Raw genomic sequence first — 20,506 nt, 5'->3', positions numbered from 1 at the left:
CTTCTCCCTGTAGTTTTTATTCATCTAAATGGTGCCTACTGGTCTTATCCCTGTAGTTATAAGTCATCTAAATGACACCTACTGGTCTTATCCCTGTAGTTTTTATTCATCTAAATGACACCTACTGGTCTTGTCCCTGTAGTTATTATTCATCTAAATGACACCTACTGGTCTTGTCCCTGTAGTTATTATTCATCTTAATGACACCTACTGGTCTTGTCCCTGTAGTTATTATTCATCTAAATGACACCTACTGGTCTTGTCCCTGTAGTTATAAGTCATCTAATTGACACCTACTGGTCTTATCCCTGTAGTTATTATTCATCTAAATGGTGCCTACTGGTCTTGTCCCTGTAGTTATTAGTCATCTAAATGACACCTACTGGTCTTGTCCCTGTAGTTATTATTCATCTAAATGACATCTACTGGTCTTATCCCTGTAGTTATTATTCATCTAAATGGTGCCTTCTGGTCTTAACCCTGTAGTTATAAGTCATCTAAATGACACCTACTGGTCTTGTCCCTGTAGTTATAAGTCATCTAAATGACACCTACTGGTCTTGTCCCTGTAGTTATAAGTCATCTTAATGGTGCCTACTGGTCTTGTCCCTGTAGTTATAAGTCATCTAAATGACACCTACTGGTCTTATCCCTGTAGTTATTATTCATCTAAATGACACCTACTGGTCTTGTCCCTGTAGTTATAAGTCATCTAAATGACACCTACTGGTCTTGTCCCTGTAGTTATAAGTCATCTAAATGGTGCCTACTGGTCTTATCCCTGTAGTTATAAGTCATCTAAATGACACCTACTGGTCTTATCCCTGTAGTTATTATTCATCTAAATGACACCTACTGGTCTTGTCCCTGTAGTTATTATTCATCTAAATGACACCTACTGGTCTTGTCCCTGTAGTTATTATTCATCTAAATGACACCTACTGGTCTTGTCCCTGTAGTTATTATTCATCTAAATGGTGCCTACTGGTCTTGTCCCTGTAGTTATTATTCATCTAAATGACACCTACTGGTCTTGTCCCTGTAGTTATAAGTCATCTAAATGACACCTACTGGTCTTATCCCTGTAGTTATTAGTCATCTAAATGGTGCCTTCTGGTCTTAACCCTGTAGTTATAAGTCATCTAAATGACACCTACTGGTCTTGTCCCTGTAGTTATAAGTCATCTAAATGGTGCCTTCTGGTCTTAACCCTGTAGTTATAAGTCATCTAAATGACACCTACTGGTCTTATCCCTGTAGTTATAAGTCATCTAAATGACTCCTACTGGTCTTGTCCCTGTAGTTATTATTCATCTAAATGACACCTACTGGTCTTGTCCCTGTAGTTATAAGTCATCTAAATGACACCTACTGGTCTTATCCCTGTAGTTATTATTCATCTAAATGACACCTACTGGTCTTGTCCCTGTAGTTATTATTCATCTAAATGACACCTACTGGTCTTATCCCTGTAGTTATTATTCATCTAAATGACACCTACTGGTCTTATCCCTGTAGTTATTATTCATCTAAATGACACCTACTGGTCTTATCCCTGTAGTTATTATTCATCTAAATGGTGCCTTCTGGTCTTGTCCATGTAGTTTGCCATATCTGAATGGTGGCTGTGGGGCTTGTCCATGTAGTATGCCTTATCTAATTGGTGTCTGCTGGGCTTGTACCTGTAGTTATTATTCATCTAAATGGTGCCTTCTGGTCTTGTCCATGTAGTTTGCCATATCTGAATGGTGGCTGTGGGGCTTGTCCCTGTAGTATGCCTTATCTAATTGGTGTCTACTGGGCTTGTACCTGTAGTTATTATTCATCTAAATGGTGCCTTCTGGTCTTGTCCATGTAGTTTGCCATATCTGAATGGTGGCTGTGGGGCTAGTCCCTGTAGTTTGCCCTATCTAAATGGTGCCTTCTGGGCTTGTACCTGTAGTGTCCTTATCTATATGGTGCCTCCTTGTCTTGTCCCTGTAGTTTGCCTTATTTAAACTGTGGCTACTTTGATTGTTCCTGTAGTATGCCTTATCTTAATGATGGCTGCTTTGATTGTCCCTGTAGTTTGCCTTATATAAATTGTGGCTGTGGGGCTTGTCCCAGAAAATTGCCATATCTAAATGGTGGCTGCTTGGTTTGTCCCTGTAGTTTTTCTTATCTCAATGGTGGCTGCTTGGCTTGTCCTTGTAGTTTGCCTTATCTCAATGGTGGCTGCTTGGCTTGTCCCTGTAGTTTTCATTATCTCAATGGTGGCTGCTTGGCTTGTCCCTGTAGTTTGCCTTATCTCAATGGTGGCTGCTTGGCTTGTCCTTGTAGTTTGCCTTATCTCAATAGTGGCTGCTTGGCTTGTCCCTGTAGTTTTCATTATCTCAATGGTGGCTGCTTGGCTTGTCCCTGTAGTTTTCATTATCTCAATGGTGGCTGCTTGGCTTGTCCCTGTAGTTTTCCTTATCTCAATGGTGGCTGCTTGGCTTGTCCCTGTAGTTTTCATTATCTCAATGGTGGCTGCTTGGTTTGTCCCTTTAGTTTTCCTTATCTCAATGGTGGCTGCTTGGCTTGTCCCTGTAGTTTTCCTTTTCTCAATGGTGGCTGCTTGGCTTGTCCCTGTAGTTTTCCTTATCTCAATGGTGGCTGCTTGGCTTGTCCCTGTAGTTTTCATTATCTCAATGGTGGCTGCTTGGCTTGTCCCTGAAGTTTTCCTTATCTCAATGGTGGCTGCTTGGCTTGTCCCTGTAGTTTTCATTATCTCAATGGTGGCTGCTTGGCTTGTTCCTGTAGTTTTCCTTATCTCAATGGTGGCTGCTTGGCTTGTCCCTGTAGTTTTCCTTATCTCAATGGTGGCTGCTTGGCTTGTCCCTGTAGTTTTCCTTATCTCAATGGTGGCTGCTTGGCTTGTCCCTGTAGTTTTCCTTATCTCAATGGTGGCTGCTTGGCTTGTCCCTGTAGTTTTCCTTATCTCAATGGTGGCTGCTTGGCTTGTCCTTGTAGTTTTCCTTATCTCAATGGTGGCTGCTTGGCTTGTCCCTGTAGTTTTCCTTATCTCAATGGTGGCTGCTTGGCTTGTCCCTGTAGTTTTCCTTATCTCAATGGTGGCTGCTTGGCTTGTCCTTGTAGTTTGCTTTATCTCAATGGTGGCTGCTGGGCTTGTCCCTTTAGTTTTCATTATCTCAATGGTGGCTGCTTGGCTTGTCCCTGTACTTTGCCTTATCTAAATGGTGGCTGCTTGGCTTGTCCCTGTAGTTTGCCTCCTCTAAATGGTGGCTTGTTGGCTTGTTCCGGTAATTTGCCTCATCTAAATGGAAGATCTTTGGCTTGTCCCTCTAGTTTGCATTATCATAATGGTAGCTACTTTGCTTGTCCCTGTAATTTTCCTTATCTTATTGGTAACTGCTTTGCTTGTCCTGGTTGTTTTTATATCTAAGTGGTGGGTTTTCGGCTTGTACTTTTAGTTTTCTGTTAAAATGTTACATGTTGGGTCTTTTTCCAATGTACTTCACTGTTTAAATGCTGACTGTTGTGTCTGTCGTTGAAGTTTTCATAGTGGGAATGTTTAAAGAGCTGTCCCTATAGGTTTCGTTGGTTAAATTTTGACTGCCGAGCTCCTGTAATGTTATTGGATTATTGAATTTAGATGCTTACCCACGTGTGTGTGTTTGTTTATAAATGTTTTATGTTTCTTATCAACTTGTTTCCTACTTTTATTGCTTCACGTTCGTACAAAACATATTTAAAATGTTATCTTTAAAATTAAGTCATGGTTCCAATATGTATTGATAAAGTCTGTTTGATCGATAACAACTACCTTTGATCAACTTTTTCTAACATAGCTATTTGTTTCAGGCAAGGTACAGCGAATCCTGCGGTTCAGGCATTAGAGCAGATTTACACATGTAGTTTAGGAAGCCCTCCGTTTTCTAACATATTCCGGGAAAATATCAACGCAAAACTGTCAGGTAATACATTGATTATTTTTATTTGAATGTCATATATTAATGTAATTCTCATGTACACTTCCATGGTTTGGGTTGTTGACAATACATACACAACTTAAATACACTACCAGTCAAGTGAATAATTATGATATTTGTTTGGAAATATCCAACACTTCATCTAAAGCTGCATTATAGCAATAAATCAACAGAAATTTTTTTTTTCAACACAACGTTTGACTGATTATCTTATGTGTATTATATATATATGTCAATGCTATATATGACATGTCATGTGCCGTCATATAATACACAATTGTATTCAACTAGTGAAAAACATGATTTAGTAAACGTGGTTTTGGAGAGCTTGCTAACGTATTCTTTTGGAGTTGAATAAGGAGCGTAATACTACAAATTCAAGATACTTTCCGCGCGCATGGATTACAGCAACGTATACGTATACTTCAGATATCTCTAATTTCGATTGTTAGTAAAATGAATCGAGATGGAAATGATTTCCATTAAGAAGAACAGCAGAAACACTATACTTTCAGCAAACTGTGTTTTAGTTGAAATTATTCCGTCTGTTCTGCTAAGATGACGTCATAATTTGTTTTATGTTCATGACGTCAATATTCAATTGCTTTGAATAAAAATTGTGACCAACGCTTTAATAGTATGTTTTTATAAAGAACGAGGAAATATCACGTTTTTCTTTATGAATATAATGGAAAATGAACTATTTTCTTTAAATATCATAAAATTAAAAAAAAAAAAAAACGTATGAGTTGCGAGAAATAAGCTAGTTATCAATTACTTTCAAATATACGACAGCGTATGTATGTGTTAAACATCGTTTCAATATTGGTTTTCGTCAGCTTTTTCAATTCTACTTCATTTTCAGGGTTCAAATGGAATACGTACAGAGCATGCAGGAAGTCAAGCCACTCTGAATCACAATGCCTGAAGGAAATGAGTACCAATGAATGTACAAACAGTTCGTTCATCACGACCAAGGTTCTAAGATTATCAACACAAATCATTGACAAAATGCTTTACGAAAGGCCAAATTTGAAAGTAGTTCAGCTTTACCGGGATCCTAGAGCTATAATTGCCTCACACATTGAGAGACCATGGTCGCCCATTACTGCCAACCAAAGAAGTATTCAAGATGCTGCAAAATCGATATGTGAACGAATTGTTATGGATGTGCAGTATGGGGATCAACTGATAAAGACATATCCAACACGATACAAAGTAATACAGTATGAGGACATTAATGAAGACCCGTTTAATGCAGTTATGAAGCTTTATATTTTTTTTAATATGCCTTTTGAAGAAAATGTATTATCACATTTTGATAAATACAAAATACAATTATATCGATTCGATGATGTATATAGAAGCAAAGTTCAAAAGCGTTTGAGCAAAGCATTTTTCGACATGCTTCAACAAGCTATTGAAAACAGAAACAATAGTGAAACGTACAGCGTTGATACTAACGACATAACAAACGACATCAGAAATTCTGCTAATGAATTCAGGAAAAAGCTCAAATGGAGCAATGTACAAGTCATTGAAAGTCAGTGCAAACACGCTTTAAATCTCCTGGGTTATAAGATATTTACGAATGAAAACGACTTTAGAAATATATATATTCCATCTGTGTCAAATCTGCGATATAAAATATAGTGTTGTTTGTAATCACATTGTTGTTTTGTCAATAGTGAATAACCATGTTTACGTTAAACAATTGTGATGGTGTGACATCCTCAGAACCCGCTTGATGGTTTGCAGCCCGATCGCGTAGATTCCGATCTTATTGCAAAACATATACCATTCAAAGTCCCCCTGTTGTGTCAAGTCGTGTGGATTGAGAAGGGCACCATGTATCACACACAGCTGATTCAAATTAACGTTACACACAAGCACTTGCATGACGTCATCAACTTCTATTTGGTTAAGCGTGCTTACAGCTGGGTAAACGTTAATTGGGTCAAAAGGGGTTTAAATGAGGTGTTTGAGGCTTAAACACCGTGTTTTGATACTGTTTTAACCTGGTAAGTAGTATCCTTATGCTTTCGATAAATGTTGATGCCCTTAACTTTTACTATCTTTATCGACGTTTTTTAAAGTTCGAACGCACCGGAGCAAACTAGTTATCGGAGGAAAACCGTCGTCGAATCTGGTTATAGGTGATAAAAATAACAATGTGGGGCTGCCGTTCTCGCTCAATAAACGTACTCAAGTGTTTGTTTATTGTGAGTTTATATTTCCTTAGCTTTCCTTGGTGTAGATGAGCCTTAATAATTCAATACCACCTTAATGCTCACCTGATACCAGATGATACACATTTTGAGACCTGAAAATGATAGTTATTTCCATTCAAAACGATAAGGATTATTAGAGTCAATACAGTACCCGCGTTGTAGTGACTGACACTTGATATGTGCGTATGTGCCATTATTACATGCAGAAAAGAGACACAAATAATAAATTGTTTTTCAAAATCATATATTAAATCCTAGCTTGAGCGCGGTATATTGACATATACGCAGCCTTTTATGGCAAATTGCTAGCGTTAGGTGACACCATATTAAACATTATTAGTCTGGTAAATTTTCCATGAAAGCAAATAATGAAGAGAAAAACTATATAATACATTAATTTTGATGAAAATCTTTCTGAAACTAAGCGTTAATGTCGATGTTTTGTGCCAAAGAGGTTAAAGGCAATGTAGCGGTTATTTATGGGACTTAAAATAGCGGTCGAAAAATAATAATAATAATAATAATAATAATAATAATAATAATAATAATAATTAATAATCAATAATAATAATAATAATAATAATAATAATAATAATAATAATAATAATAATAATAATAATAAAAATAGTAATAATAATAAAAAAATAAAAGAATGATAATCATAATACTGCTACAGCTACTGCTACTACTTCTACTTTTACTTATAATAATTATTATTATTAGGGATGGCAACGAGTACCCGAGTACTCGATCGAACGTCCGAGTACTCGAGTACCAAATCACTACTCGAGTACTCGATTTTTTTTTTTAGAAATCTATAAAAATCACCAAATACACGATTTACAGACAAAATATCAGATCTGGTTAGTTGCCAAGAGGACAATTTACGGTCCCTCTAATCCCCGCTGTGTACACAATTGACCTCAATCAATTAGTTGACAGTTGTGGTGATAGTTGCAAACTGTCAACAAAGGACCCCTATTTCAAATTAGCACTGATGTCAATTAGCGAAGTTTTGATAGCGGTTCTTTCACCTACACAATTCTATTGTATACCAATTAGAGACCTTCACCAAACAATTTCACCAAACAATGGACGCTAACGAGCGAAAGAGTATCGACCGTTACGATAACTGATTTCTTAATGGGCGTATTTTAACTATTTTTGCAATGATTATCACAATTGATTGGTTGATATTTTAAATCAAGAATTATGAAAATTAATGAGGTAAACAACAATTACACAGTACGAAAAACTATCATTTAAAATAAATGATTGGTAGAGTAAACAACTGAATTTCGTATTGAATTTCGTTCACTATTTTTATGTGTGCTATTAATTTTCGTTCATTGTAATTCTGATTGTTTTTCATTTCTGCAGTGCATACTTGTATAAAATGAAACGAATATGACAAATTAAAAGCCTGAAACAACATTTGTTTTCTTTTTATATCATTTTTTTGTTAAAATACGTAATGAAAGTTTACTTTAAAGGTGAAAATGACCAATAATACGACCAACGTACAATATACGTCATTAACGATACATGTATACACAATCTTGTCTTTGCGAACACACATTCAATTTTTCCGAGTAATCGAGTACCCGAGTACTCGATCGAACGATCGTCCGAGTACTCGAGTATTAATTTTACTACTCGTTGACATCCCTAATTATTATTATTATTAATAATAATAATAATAATAATAATAATAATAATAATAATAATAATAATAATAATAATAATAATAATAATTATAATTGTAATAAGAAATATAACTTTAAAGGTGAAAATGAACCAAATGGAAGATTCCTATTCTCTGCTTTGCCATAACCCTATCAATATTTAAATATCGGGAACACGCGTTCGTTGATGTGGCTTGATCAATTAAAAAATTACAAAATCTTGTACGGCATTCATCTGCTCAATATGATTTGTGAAAACGATAATTACTGTTTCAATCTTATCTACGTTACTTTAGCACTGATCGAAGGGGCAATCTTAAAATAAAGTAGTAGGGTAGGTAAAACATAGTTATAACAGTGCAAAGTCGTTAATTCGCATTATACGATATTGTAAATTTATGTTGACGTTTGTAAAATTAGTTGTTCACTTTTACACATTCGAAATGAGCATTCAAGCAAGTGTCAAAAGTCAATACATTTAATAAATATAATATCTGATTGAAGACTTCAATTATATTAAATGAAATAAAACGAGACATAATCGAAATGAGCGACAGCTTAATTTTTTAATAATGCGGGAAAATACAGATCATTCAAACCCATTAATGCAACATTTACTGAGATGCACGAGCCTCATTATTGAAATATACTGTTTTGGTCTGCTTGTAAAACATCTACGTTTCTAATTTCACAAGCATTTATAAAAACAACTGCACATTTCTGCAGTCCAATTTAGAATGACGTAAATTCAATTTACAACTCCTAAATAATTTTTACGGAATAGGACGATTTGGCGATAACGAAAAACTACCAAACGCATTTTCGTCACGCTCTGAATATTACTTCATACAGCACTCACATGCTCAATGATGTGATTTATGAAAACGACACTAACTGGTTCAATCGCATTAACGTTACTTTTGAACTGATTGAAGGGGCAGTTTTAAAAGGAAGCAGTTGTGAAGGTAAAACAAAGCAACTATTATGCAGAGTGGTTATTTCGCATTGTATGATTTTGCAAATTAAAGTTGTGGTCCTTGAAATTATTTGGTGCACACAAACACATTTTAAATGATCATTCAAGCATGTGCCAAATTCAAAAAAAAATAATAGACATACACCATGTAGTATAATACTTTTATAACTAATTACATTATTCATTCAGACTTTACACTTTAAATTCAAACCATGTACCATTGGTAACATTTGCGACAATATAAACAATAGTATATAGTATGTACACTTTTTAAAGTATATGTCGAGCAGAAATAAACCAAAAAGCAATAAAAAAGAAATTAAAAAACCAAAAACAATAATAATAATAATAATAAAAATAATAATAATAATAATAATAATAATAATAATAATAATAATAATAATAATAATAATAATAATAAATCTACATCTGATTTAATAACATAGTTGTTTGTTTGCAGGACTAGGAAATAGTTCTTAATCATTTTTATTGAATTCAGGTCATAGAACTGACTTGTAGTGCAACTTCATTGGCAGACAAATTGACACCGCAAAATCTGACGCAGTGAAAGTGTATCGGATGAATGGCAATAGGCGCGAAAGTTGAAATTCTTACGATTAGGCCTAAGTAGTAAATGACTGCATATCTACAATTTTATTGGCTGTAAATGTAGGTTGTATTCTAATCTTAAAAAGAAGTTATAAGTTGTCTTTAACATTGTCGTGGCTACTCTTAAAAGTATCGTTTCTCGCAAAAGTATAACAATAGTTCATTGCACGCATAACTTTCCAAGAATCCATGTACCATTAGACAGTCTTTGCTCTCATCAAAAGGGTTTCTTGGCCAGTACGTATAGTTCCACTTTTCTCCATTTACCCAACGCCACACGCCTTCCACATCTTCATCAGACCCTCCAATCCACGACCAAGAGTTGGTGAGAGATACAATCTTGTTCAATACAAATTCATTCTCTACCGAGTCCGTGACGACAGCTAGTGTCGCATCCAACAGCAAGCAGATATCCCTTGCGGTGTGCCAGTCCACAGCGTTCTGCGCAAAGTAATAGCAGGAACCTCCGCATGAATACCAGCCGCCCTCATAGGTTGCATGCATAAGCGTCGATAAGTCATTATACAATAAATTCAGGTAGTGAGCGTTAAAGGGAATATAAGCTGTTGAAAGATGGTATAAGTATATGATACTACATCAACGACCTGAGCGACTTGCAATATTGCGTTTATAACATGAAATTAGCTGAGCAATATGGCTATGGCTGCTTGTCCGTGAACAATTAAAACATGCGTCGTATAAGCAATAGGTAAGCGTAGCGTATCAAAAGGTATAACACACAATGAACAAGGTATCGTTTTCAATGGAATGGTTGCCAAGAGTAAAACAGAGTAAATGTTTGACGCATGCGGACAACTATCGCAATTAATGTTCAATAGGTAAAATGCCAAAGAGGTGAAATTCAAAAGAAACATGAATCGAAGTATTCTGAGAGCATCTACATATATACACTCAAATCGAATGATACTGACCACCTTAGGAATTCAAACTCACATTGCATTTATAGCACTACCATAGTATTAATTTGAATACGTAGTTTCTTTCACCATAGGATAGCATAGGAACACGGACAATAAAATGTGTCACATATGTAGTTGCTTATTCATTGAAATGTGAGTAATATGTATTACATCATCACTGATTACATACCTGTCTTACAAAGATCATCCATTCATTGTCTGGCAGCCATATCACCGCCCCAAAGCAACCAAGTGACATCAGTTCACACTAGCTTGTACCGCCGTTGTACCGAGTCCCGTAACACACTTCGCTTGAAGTGTGCTGATAACCAGCACACAGCGTCATGCACTGGACGGCCGACGGCGCAGAGGATACCATCAAAGGTTTCCCCTTTAGTTTTGAACTACCGTCGTATTTTTTGTAGCCGCTTGTTGAAATGGTTCCCATTGCATAGGCAACGAGTTGTAGCAGCAATATACATATACAGATCATTTCGAAAAGTTGTTCAATATGATGTTTTCATTATTTCTAACCTATTATGAATGACTGCTATATTCAAACTTTGAACGCCGTGGCAGCAAGATATGAGTGATTTTTGCAGACTTAGCGTGTACATGGCTGCTTCGTAAGATTTTTAACACTGGTTAGTGACTTAAGCTGAATGCAATACATTACGTTTTAAGTGCTAACAATTAGCCATTAGCAACATTATATGATTTCAAGATAGTCCGTTTGCCTTCATTATTAAAATTTAAACAGACAAATAGTTATTAGGTTAGTTTCATAGGTGCCCACGTAGGATGAAATATGCTGGATGAGCTGATACGGAATGGCTGAATGTCATTCAAGTGTTTTTAATGTACGTTATCCGACCTGAATTTATCCAGTGTCCTCGTGCCGTTCTGCAACTCTTGTGACATTATCTTCTGTGTGTGTATAGTACGTGATAAATCACGTCATAAATGCTACGTCGGAAGGCAAAATTTTCCTTCGATTGAATACTTTCAACAAAGATAACTTCACTAGTTCTTCACCATTTCGTATGAAACATAGCGCAGTCTACGCCACTTACAGAGCCCTGTCTTCTGGCCTTTATTAGAGTTTGATTGATAGTTTTGTTTCTAAAAACTCTTCCACAAACATTTTCACAAAAAAGGTCTGACGGAGCACCGTCAAAACTATTGCTTCACTTCAAGACTAGTAGCCCCGTGATTTTACTTGGGTATTTATGTGATATTGGGGTCTGTTCTCCTAAGGAGTTTACGGCCATATGAATAATGCTTAATACCGTCTTCAACAGAACATCAAGCCTTGAGATGACATGCTGGACCTTTAAGATAAATGTTAAGGGGTATCAACGTGTACTCAATCTTTAATTCTGAAGGGATTTAGAGGACATAAAGAATAAAACATACGAAAGTTATTAATATTTTTAGATCGCTAGTATTTTAAAGCCATACACATATATGCAGTTTTCATTATAACAAGTATACCATCAGAGTCATGACCAGAACTAAAAAGCTTAAGTCGGTCGCACAAACACGCTATCTAGCAACCCATCCACAACAATGTAATTAACCAATGAGAGCGATACGGAAGTTCGATCAATTACAGTAAGTATCTTCATGATACAATTGTTCATATTCCACATAAATTCATCTCAATGAAAACTTATAAAAGGCTGATATTTTTGAATACACACATAAACAAATGAAGGTTGCATAAATCCATCTATTCAGAAAACCATATTTGACACCGAAACGAATACATCGTATAAGGGCTGTAATCAATTCGCTTTCAAGTGAAAGTCTTTGCCGAGTTGTGTTTCTTCGATGGCTGATGTAGCAAGGCAATAATAAATACAGGAACTAACAAAACTCGATAAAGCTTTCCATGCGGCTAGTTCGTTCATCATATAAGTTACTACTTTTGCAGTACATACACTTTTTAAATCAGTAAACGTATTTCATTTCGAAAGGAAATATTAAATAAACAGTTTTGTTAAAATAGACACATTGAACTTTAATCGTGTTCAAACAAGTATATCATAACATGATTGTTTTATGTCTGTATACAAACGACCAAAACAGAACAATTTGTGTTAACTTTTGAAGCTGATCGCGGTTAAATCATAGCAAAATCAACTCTACTATCTCCACTCTTGCCGGTTTTTCTGCATTTCTCTCAATTCCATACGTGTTCATGTACACAATGCAATGACTTTATATCATATTTTATCGTCAGTACTTTCAGAAATAGACACGTGTTTGGTTGTAATTAGTCGGCGCCCAGAAGGGCGCCGTCAATATTTGATATTACTTTAGAAATATTCCAACTAAGGGACTAGTTCGTAAATTGCAGAACAACGCTTTCAATAGTTTCCACGTTGCATGATAAAATATGAAGTTTAGTATGTTTTATAAAACTGTACACTTTAATTGATAAAGAAACCTTAAATTATAACAGCCCTGCTTATCATTTTGTATTTTTTTATTTTAAATACCAACTCAATCATAACAACTCGGCCATCTCCGAGATAGATACAGGCAGAGATGTTCCGATTGATATAAATTGCATGAAAGTATTATGTACATTTTACAATTGAGTGCCTTTATATATTTGTTGTTTGTGCAAATATGCCGGCATTTGTATTCTAATTTGGACTTAGTGAAGTGTTTTGTTGTTGACAATTTAATTCGTGTGCTAAGTGAGCTTTTGTTTTTCATAAATTTCAGACGGATCTGAATTTGACCTCTTACGATCCCAGTTAAGATCCACACAGAGATCAGCCTACGCGCACTGTGAATCCTCAGGAATTTTCGGTCACAGATAAGGGCTTTCCTGTTGTTAAGCCTATACTTCGGCATCGTCTATTTTCCAGTCTCTATTGACACGTTATGCCTTTTTGTGTAATTTTTGAGTAGATCTTTAAAATCAGTACAAAGCATTAAAAGTTACGTTAATGGCGTCCGGTTCTATCATGTACTCAATGATGTAGAATTTACCAGTTTAGACAATTTTCAATTCAAGTTGACTATGCGTGGTTTAGGTAAATTTCTTTTTCATACCCTGCGGCAAGCTGAGCCCATGACTCCCGAAATTTTATTTAATATATTTCTCTGTTTAAACATTGATGATCCTTTGCATTGTACACTTAGGTTTTTTTTTCACAATGGCTAGAAAGTCGAGCATTGTACCCCAGTTATCGTCCATGTTTGATAATTGAAAATTTATTTGCCGAACAGATGTTGTATCTAAGAAAGGGAAATTGTCTGTTTACATGAAATACTCTAAAACAAATCAGTTTGGTAGTAAAAACTTTTGTTTACCTTTGTGAAGGATTCAAAATTCCCCTTTGTGTCCTGTCACTACCTTTTTACACATGTGTCACGTTTTTGTTTTTATACAATTATCGAACTATGTAATGCACATTTCTGCATTATTATTTCGCATATCGTAGATTTAAATTTCATCCCATAAATGATTTTCACGGAAAAGGCAGATTTGGCCATAACACTTCCGAACGCAGTTTTGTCACGCTCTGACAAAAGTTCTTGTACGGCATTCACCTGCTCAGTATGATTTGTGAACACGCCAATTACTGTTTCAATCTCATCAACGTTACTTTTAGACTGATCGAAGGGGCAATTTTAAAATAAAGTATTTGGGTAGATAAAACATTGTAATAACAGTGCAAACTGTTTTATTCGCATTTTAAGATTGGGTTCATAGCATAATTTCTATGTCGGTATTAAAAACCTTTTTATACAATCCGAAAATGAATTTTGTCAACCATTCAGAGTTGAAATTCACAAAAGTTCGTTAGAATATCAAATATAATCGCCATATTCAGATAATGAATCCAAATTAAACACATATGCCGTACATTTGGTATTATGGATAAGTTAGTTGGTACAATGTTCTGTTTTAAAGGGAAAAGCTATCTATCAAGTATCCTGCGCATCATTTCCTGAACTTCTCGCGTGCTACGTTCTGTTTGGATCCGCTCGGAGTCCATAATAGCGTCGTTCATGTAACTCTTTCCCGATCGCCGGGTCTCCAGTCTGCAATTTTATCGGGTTTGGGTTTGTAAGGTTAATAAATAACTTGGTTGAATGATAACTATCGGCATGGTATGACTAACCGGGCAGTAGTAATAATTCTAAATATCATTATATAATTGTGAGAGAACACTATGCGTTTTATTCTTAATACGTGTTAAATTAAAATCAGATGTAGATCTATCATGACAGCCTAAATGATATTGTAACATCGGGCCTCAATTTCTCGGAACATTTGAATTCCTTTATAACAGAATTAAGCTCAGCACGCTATAAATTGTGTATTATTATCTTTTGAAACAGTTTTCAGGCTTTTAAATGAATCATATTTAACGCAAATAAGATAAACTTCTTACTGTGTTTATTTATAATTTAATATAATATAATAAGTAATATTGCTAAAAAAAATAAGACACTTAAGTATATTACGCTTAAAATATTTCGAGGCGGATCTCAGTAACTCAATAACCCGTTGCTTACCGCTGTTTCAGTTTATTATGCACTTATATCGTACCTGAAAGTCTTGATGCGATCATTCTCCCCGCAAACAACCAATAGTTGATCTTTCTCCCGGTACGCGATGGAGTGAGGCGTAAAACCTACATGTCTCCATGACAACAAACTCTTTACTTTTTCTCCTCTAACCGTCACCTGGTGGAGAACATCAATAGCACCTTTCTCATTCCCTGAAGCAGTAATACGAGCAGATTTCTAGATGAACCTTAAATTGAACAATAAAAGTGCCAACGACCTGAATTAGTTTTTTTGTTTTGTCTTCATTTCAAAAAAGCGAATACGTTTATAGTTACCACATATATATAAATTGTCGTCCCCGTCTACCATTACATAATGTGGTATCCCAATTGCCTTGTATCTAAAATAAAACAATGCAATTATGTCATCTCCTGCATGCCGTAATTCTTTAATACCAACGGAGAATCGTCGTTAACAGACTGTTACAGTTTTCGGTAAAAATGTCGACGTCTTGTTTAGTTTTGTTATGCGTTTTATTGCACGTTGTTTTGAATATACGCTATCCATCATTAGAGAGCAGAGATATGTTAGTGCAATTTAGATATTAACATCGAGATAAGCTCTTTGTTTAATTTATATAAATTAACCATGATATTAAATAGCATGGATTACTTTTTCGTAGTATAATGACGTTACTATTAGGATATATGAAAGGGAGGTAATAATCATCAATTAAACTGCGATTATTTAGCGATTTTGTTGATGATATTTTAAACAAAGTAATGTCAATATAAAGCCGTTATCATTAAAAAATAATCCAACTTTACAAATGTAGATTTAATATAATACTTTCAGTATGTGTAACTGGTAGGGTGTTTGCTTTGAACCGCATTAATGCGAACGGTTTAGATCTAAGCCCCGGCTTAAGACGGCGACAGTTATGAGGATGTGGCGGTACATTGTGCGTAATCGCGTTCTGCTCAGGTGTTTGTATCATGCAGTACCGGGAGTTTAAGAATATAACGAAACGGCCCTTTTTCATGGCCAATAAAACATTACGGAAAGAACGTCTCACAAATTGTCAATCAAACACTAGTATGTTATCCCCTCTCCCTATAAACACCCCAAGCCACATACATATTAATAAAATAGTCGCATAAATTATTATAAACCTATAAAAATTGTCCAATCATCGTCAATCTAAATTTATCATGCGGTTATATTTATTTTCTTTATTTTTGACCAGTCACTTTCCTAACAGAACAGTTTCCGTTCTAAATAATGTTGATTTAGTCAAGTCATATCAAAGTTTAATTAGATTTTTTTTTCATACAAAATGACATTAAACTGCGATAAACTGGAATATAGCAAAAAAACAACAGTTTCTTTCATCTTATTATATATATCCCTGTTTTAGAATACACGGACAAACGCGGACATAACACAATATATGCGTCTTCAATAATAGTTTACCACCGTAAGTGCATTGAATGCATCAGTCCTACATTTCTTATCACTTACATTTCACACCGAAATGTGAAATCTGCAAATCTCACGATCTGATAATTATCACGCTACACTATTATCTACACTATTATCTACACTATTATCTACACTATTATCTACACTATTATCCAATAATATATCAGACTAAGACTAAGAGTATATCCACAGTATCGGGCTTACCTGATATACACATTGGAAAACTTGAACGACAGCCTTTAAATTATCTTAATACTTATTTACTATGTATCCTTACAAATACTATGATACCTAAATATTTCATTCCCGTCCGGCGTGATGCATGTGACGAAGTTTTTAATGGAGTCGGCTATAATGATGTTTTGCGCCCCTGTAACTGCGATATTGAAAGGGGACCCGAACAGCGACATCCCGGATGTAGAGTATTGGAGGACCTTGAGCACTGTGCCGTCTGTATCGATGAACTCAACCTTGGTACCAACACTTACAACTAAGCCCTGTTGATATAAATGTACATAACGAATGTATAAGACAAAACTTTTTTCGATATGTCTGTCATACCATAAATGTATAATTATTATTTTGTAATTTGTGGAGATGCATCTGCGTGATGGATGCCCTCTGTGTTCAGAAAACATCTAAGAAACAGATATGTTCTACTTTTTCGAATGCCTTTCTTTAAACTGTAGCAGTAAGATTATTTGGTTATAATTTCCGAATAAAAATAAACAGATAACATGTACAAATAACCAACGATTGTACACATGATGATTTACACTCACATTTCACTGATTACCTGTTTGTATGCCGCGATACCGTAGCACCAACCATCCGTGAAAAACTTCCGTCCGGGCATAATGAACCTGTCTTCCACGTAAAACTCGTGCACGCATCGATCACTCGGAACTGTGACGTACACATCACTTCCGTCACGGTTAGAGGAATGTAGACACAAGTCATGAGGACAACCTAAAATAAAGCCGCTACTAGTATTAAGATGGAATAGAACAAAAAAGAAACATTGGCTATTCATGATTCTTATAGATGCACTCTTACTTCCAAATAAGTTATACGACAGTTAATGCATTTGTCTTAATTTATCGATAAGGAAAAATAAATATCGAACACACGGTGTTTCTACCTCATGAGACGATAGCTGATCTCTGTACTTCTTTTAGCATTCACCAGTCATTTAATATTTGTGCGTATTCAGCTATTAAATACACGATTACAATCTTGTAATCAGTAATTGATATTTTCCATGAATGCATTATTTAGTAAGAAGTTAAAGGTTTATCACTCAAAATTTATATCTGTTATAAATGTGTATGTTTTGGTTTTAAATACGAGTGTTTCTTTAAATAACAACACTACATGTAAGTGTGCCCGAAATGAGTTTGGAGACATGGTTATATGGATCAGTGTTTACAAAAATATGAAATATAATAAGAAAACGTACCATTGAAAACAAAATGTGCAAGGTACTGGAAAGTTGAACTTAAGAGTTTGAGTTTGTGATTAACTGAGTCCACTAGCAGAAGATTTCCGGTTGGCAGGAATTCGGCCCCTCGTATTCGGCATTCCTTGGCGTCAGCATGGTGGACGCGCACGTTGTAGATACCTGTGTACGTCGCCTGCTTGCTGGCAATATGGCTGACTACCGTGATGGGAATTTCTGTCTGTGTTTAGGGGAAGATAGAATATAAAAACGTAATCATGTTTTGATTCGATCAACACGTTCATTAAGCAGGTGCAATGATAATACATACTTATATACATATATTTAAAGGGACTGTACTCCATATGATAAAATAGCGAAAAAAAAAGAAAATTGTCGAAAACTGACACGGTTTACGACACATTTTTTTTTAATTTTGGTATTTTTTTTTACACTTATGATATCAACGAGTAAAACATTTTATAAAATAATTGTCCTGAGATTCGTTACAGAAAAAAAAAGTTTTTTGGTGCCAATCTGGTGTACAGTCCCTTTAAAGCGGATACTTGATTTTATAAATGTTTCATGACTCTTCGTATTGTCAATTCATTAAAATTCACATCGGATGTAATGATATGGTACTACAAATATATCACCACTTGGTCAATATGCTCCGATTTGTAGTTACTTTCCGGTGCCTGAAACTGGTCTCGCCGCGCAAAGAATGTCGCTGCCTCAAGTGGTGGGGCAGCCGACTTCTGGTACGCTATTTCCTTGGATTCCAGCGGAAGCGGTAATTTGTGTTTTGCACGCCCTCGGCGACGTTGACGGGTTCTGCTAGGCGTTGATTGTGTACAGCCCATTTTATATCCAGCCACTACTGTATTGACACACAGCAAATTGATTAATTGTTTATTATTGAATTTATTACGTCTCCTTTGGAATAAGTTAAACACTCGTATACACTGTTTGCACATTAACGCATTTCAGTAAAATACATTCACCATATACGTAACTTAAACTGAACTGATAAAGTAAAACAAAATCGTGTGAATAAGTCAATTTAAAATACATAATTATATACTATCCATTATTTTGGAATAAGTTAAATACTAGTATACACTATTTGCACATTAGTATACGTATTTTTATACTATCCATTACTTTGAAATAAGTTAAATACTAGTATACAATATTTGCACATTAGAATACGTATTTATATACTATCCATTACTTTGGATACGTAAATACGTAATTGTATACTATCCATTACTTTGGAATAAGTTAAACACTCGTATACACTTTTTACACATTATTGCCTTTCACTAACATACATTCACCGTATACGTAACTTAAACTGTACTGCTAAATTAATACAATTTTTCTTTTGAATGAGTCAATTATAAAATTCGTATTTATATACTATCCATTACTTTCGCATACATACCTTAAACAAAAACATGTGAAATTAGGTGTACAGATCATTCATTTAAACGCAGTATTTAGTAGTTAACGACTCCAATGATAAAAGACAATAGCGAAACGTTCAATATGGTTTCAAGTGACGGTTAAGTGTATAAGATTACGCTCGCTTTGTGTTAAAGTAGTTTGTACTAGTAGGCACACTTTTGATTAACTTCAAGATCAATATATAGATATATTTACCAAACCAAAATAACATGAGTAATTTGTTAGATCAATAATAGAAGGACTACATATAAGTGTGCAATGTTGTAATTATTTGCTGCTTACAGCTTATACAAAAACTATTTTATTTTAACAAACACCAATTACTATACAATACTTTATGCTTACCAGAACGTTTATTTTGAAATTTTGCAGACAGAATTAAACGTTACATGAGGTCAGATATGTTTAAATTACCCATCGCAGTTTCTGCTGAACATATTATTATGCTTTAAATCAAAGCAAAGCATTGTAGATATTTGCATTTTTAAAAGCACTGAGGATATCGGCTGTGAATATCCGCTCAAAAAATTGATTGAGTTGACTTTAATTTTAAATTTAGTGTACCTGCATTCTAAATACAATTGATTTTTTATAAGCTACTCATTATATGGATAAAATGTTAAAGCGTGTCATTTAAGTGTTATGTACTTTAAAGGCGCAATATTTATTATCGTTTTTTGGAAGTATTTTATCGATTCAGATTATAACAAACATTTTTTTGTGCGACTTTTGAATTGTTCCTGTTAGAATCATTGAACGAGTTTGCGTCGTTTCATGACGATCATTACCAAACACGTCGGTGACAAAAAATGTTCCTCCAAACACTTAAAGAACATTGTTTCTATTGAAAACAAGATGACAGAAATACGAAACCACCACGTGCCGTTGTGAAGGAAGATGTTATTCTAACGCCCGTTTCGCCTTTTATGTGGAAAAAGGTAAATTGCAGTTTTCGTAGAATAATCATTTGTCTTGCTTCAATTCATTCAGGCCGATTGAAGTTGAATAGTCTATCTAATAGATGAATTACTTAAATCATTCCTACAGTAAATTGTTTGCAAAATCAACTTCAAATCAAAGTGTTGACAGGCGTTTGGCCTGCAACGTTTTGTGAGTATAGCTTTGTAATGCCGAGTGGAACGGAATGGGAATGCATATTTCTCAGTTTGTATAAGTGATTTCAGCCCA

The 20,506-nt window shown here is 35.0% G+C and overlaps 2 protein-coding genes across 3 annotated transcripts in view; one reads left to right on the top strand and one right to left on the bottom strand.

Moving 5' to 3' along the window:
* LOC128246177 (carbohydrate sulfotransferase 3-like) overlaps window positions 1-9,926 on the top strand; it is a 28,585-nt gene extending 18,659 nt beyond the window's left edge. Inside the window, exons 6-8 of the mRNA XM_052964366.1 lie at window positions 3,844-3,956; window positions 4,837-5,094; window positions 9,772-9,926. Of these exons, the coding sequence (XP_052820326.1) occupies window positions 3,844-3,956; window positions 4,837-5,094; window positions 9,772-9,926 (526 nt within the window). The remainder of the gene's footprint in view (window positions 1-3,843; window positions 3,957-4,836; window positions 5,095-9,771) is intronic.
* Window positions 9,927-14,131: 4,205 nt separating this feature from the next.
* Window positions 14,132-19,354, bottom strand: LOC128203544 (uncharacterized). Of its 2 annotated transcripts, XM_052904998.1 has the most exons (8): window positions 19,296-19,354; window positions 18,505-18,728; window positions 17,870-18,089; window positions 17,207-17,379; window positions 16,702-16,907; window positions 15,264-15,328; window positions 14,969-15,140; window positions 14,132-14,457 (listed from the first exon to the last, which is right to left on the bottom strand). In XM_052904998.1, exons 2-8 carry the CDS (start codon window positions 18,709-18,711, stop codon window positions 14,334-14,336), a joined length of 1,167 nt encoding a protein of 388 aa, XP_052760958.1. In that variant the 5' UTR covers window positions 18,712-18,728; window positions 19,296-19,354; the 3' UTR covers window positions 14,132-14,333. The 2 variants fall into 2 exon arrangements, with proteins under 2 accessions (XP_052760958.1, XP_052760957.1); XM_052904997.1 differs by lacking the exon at window positions 19,296-19,354 and having other exon boundaries at window positions 18,505-19,158.
* Window positions 19,355-20,506: the final 1,152 nt, after the last annotated feature.

The sequence above is a fragment of the Mya arenaria genome, chromosome 9 (genome assembly GCF_026914265.1).
Source record: "Mya arenaria isolate MELC-2E11 chromosome 9, ASM2691426v1".
NCBI classification, from domain to species: Eukaryota; Metazoa; Mollusca; class Bivalvia; order Myida; family Myidae; genus Mya; species Mya arenaria.
Note: the sequence above shows the minus strand (reverse complement) of the source record. Positions and strands in the feature narration are given on the sequence as shown.

Bases quoted from the DNA above. Each gene is read 5' to 3' on its own strand.
- LOC128203544 (XM_052904997.1), bottom strand. From the start codon at position 18,825: ATGTGCAAACAGTGTATACGAGTGTTTAACTTATTCCAAAGGAGACGT. The intron at 16,908-17,206 runs GTAATCAGTGAA...TTATATCAACAG, and splicing joins GTATCGCGGCATACAAACAG to GGCTTAGTTGTAAGTGTTGG. The intron at 15,141-15,263 runs GTAACTATAAAC...TTACTGCTTCAG, and splicing joins CGACAATTTATATATATGTG to GGAATGAGAAAGGTGCTATT.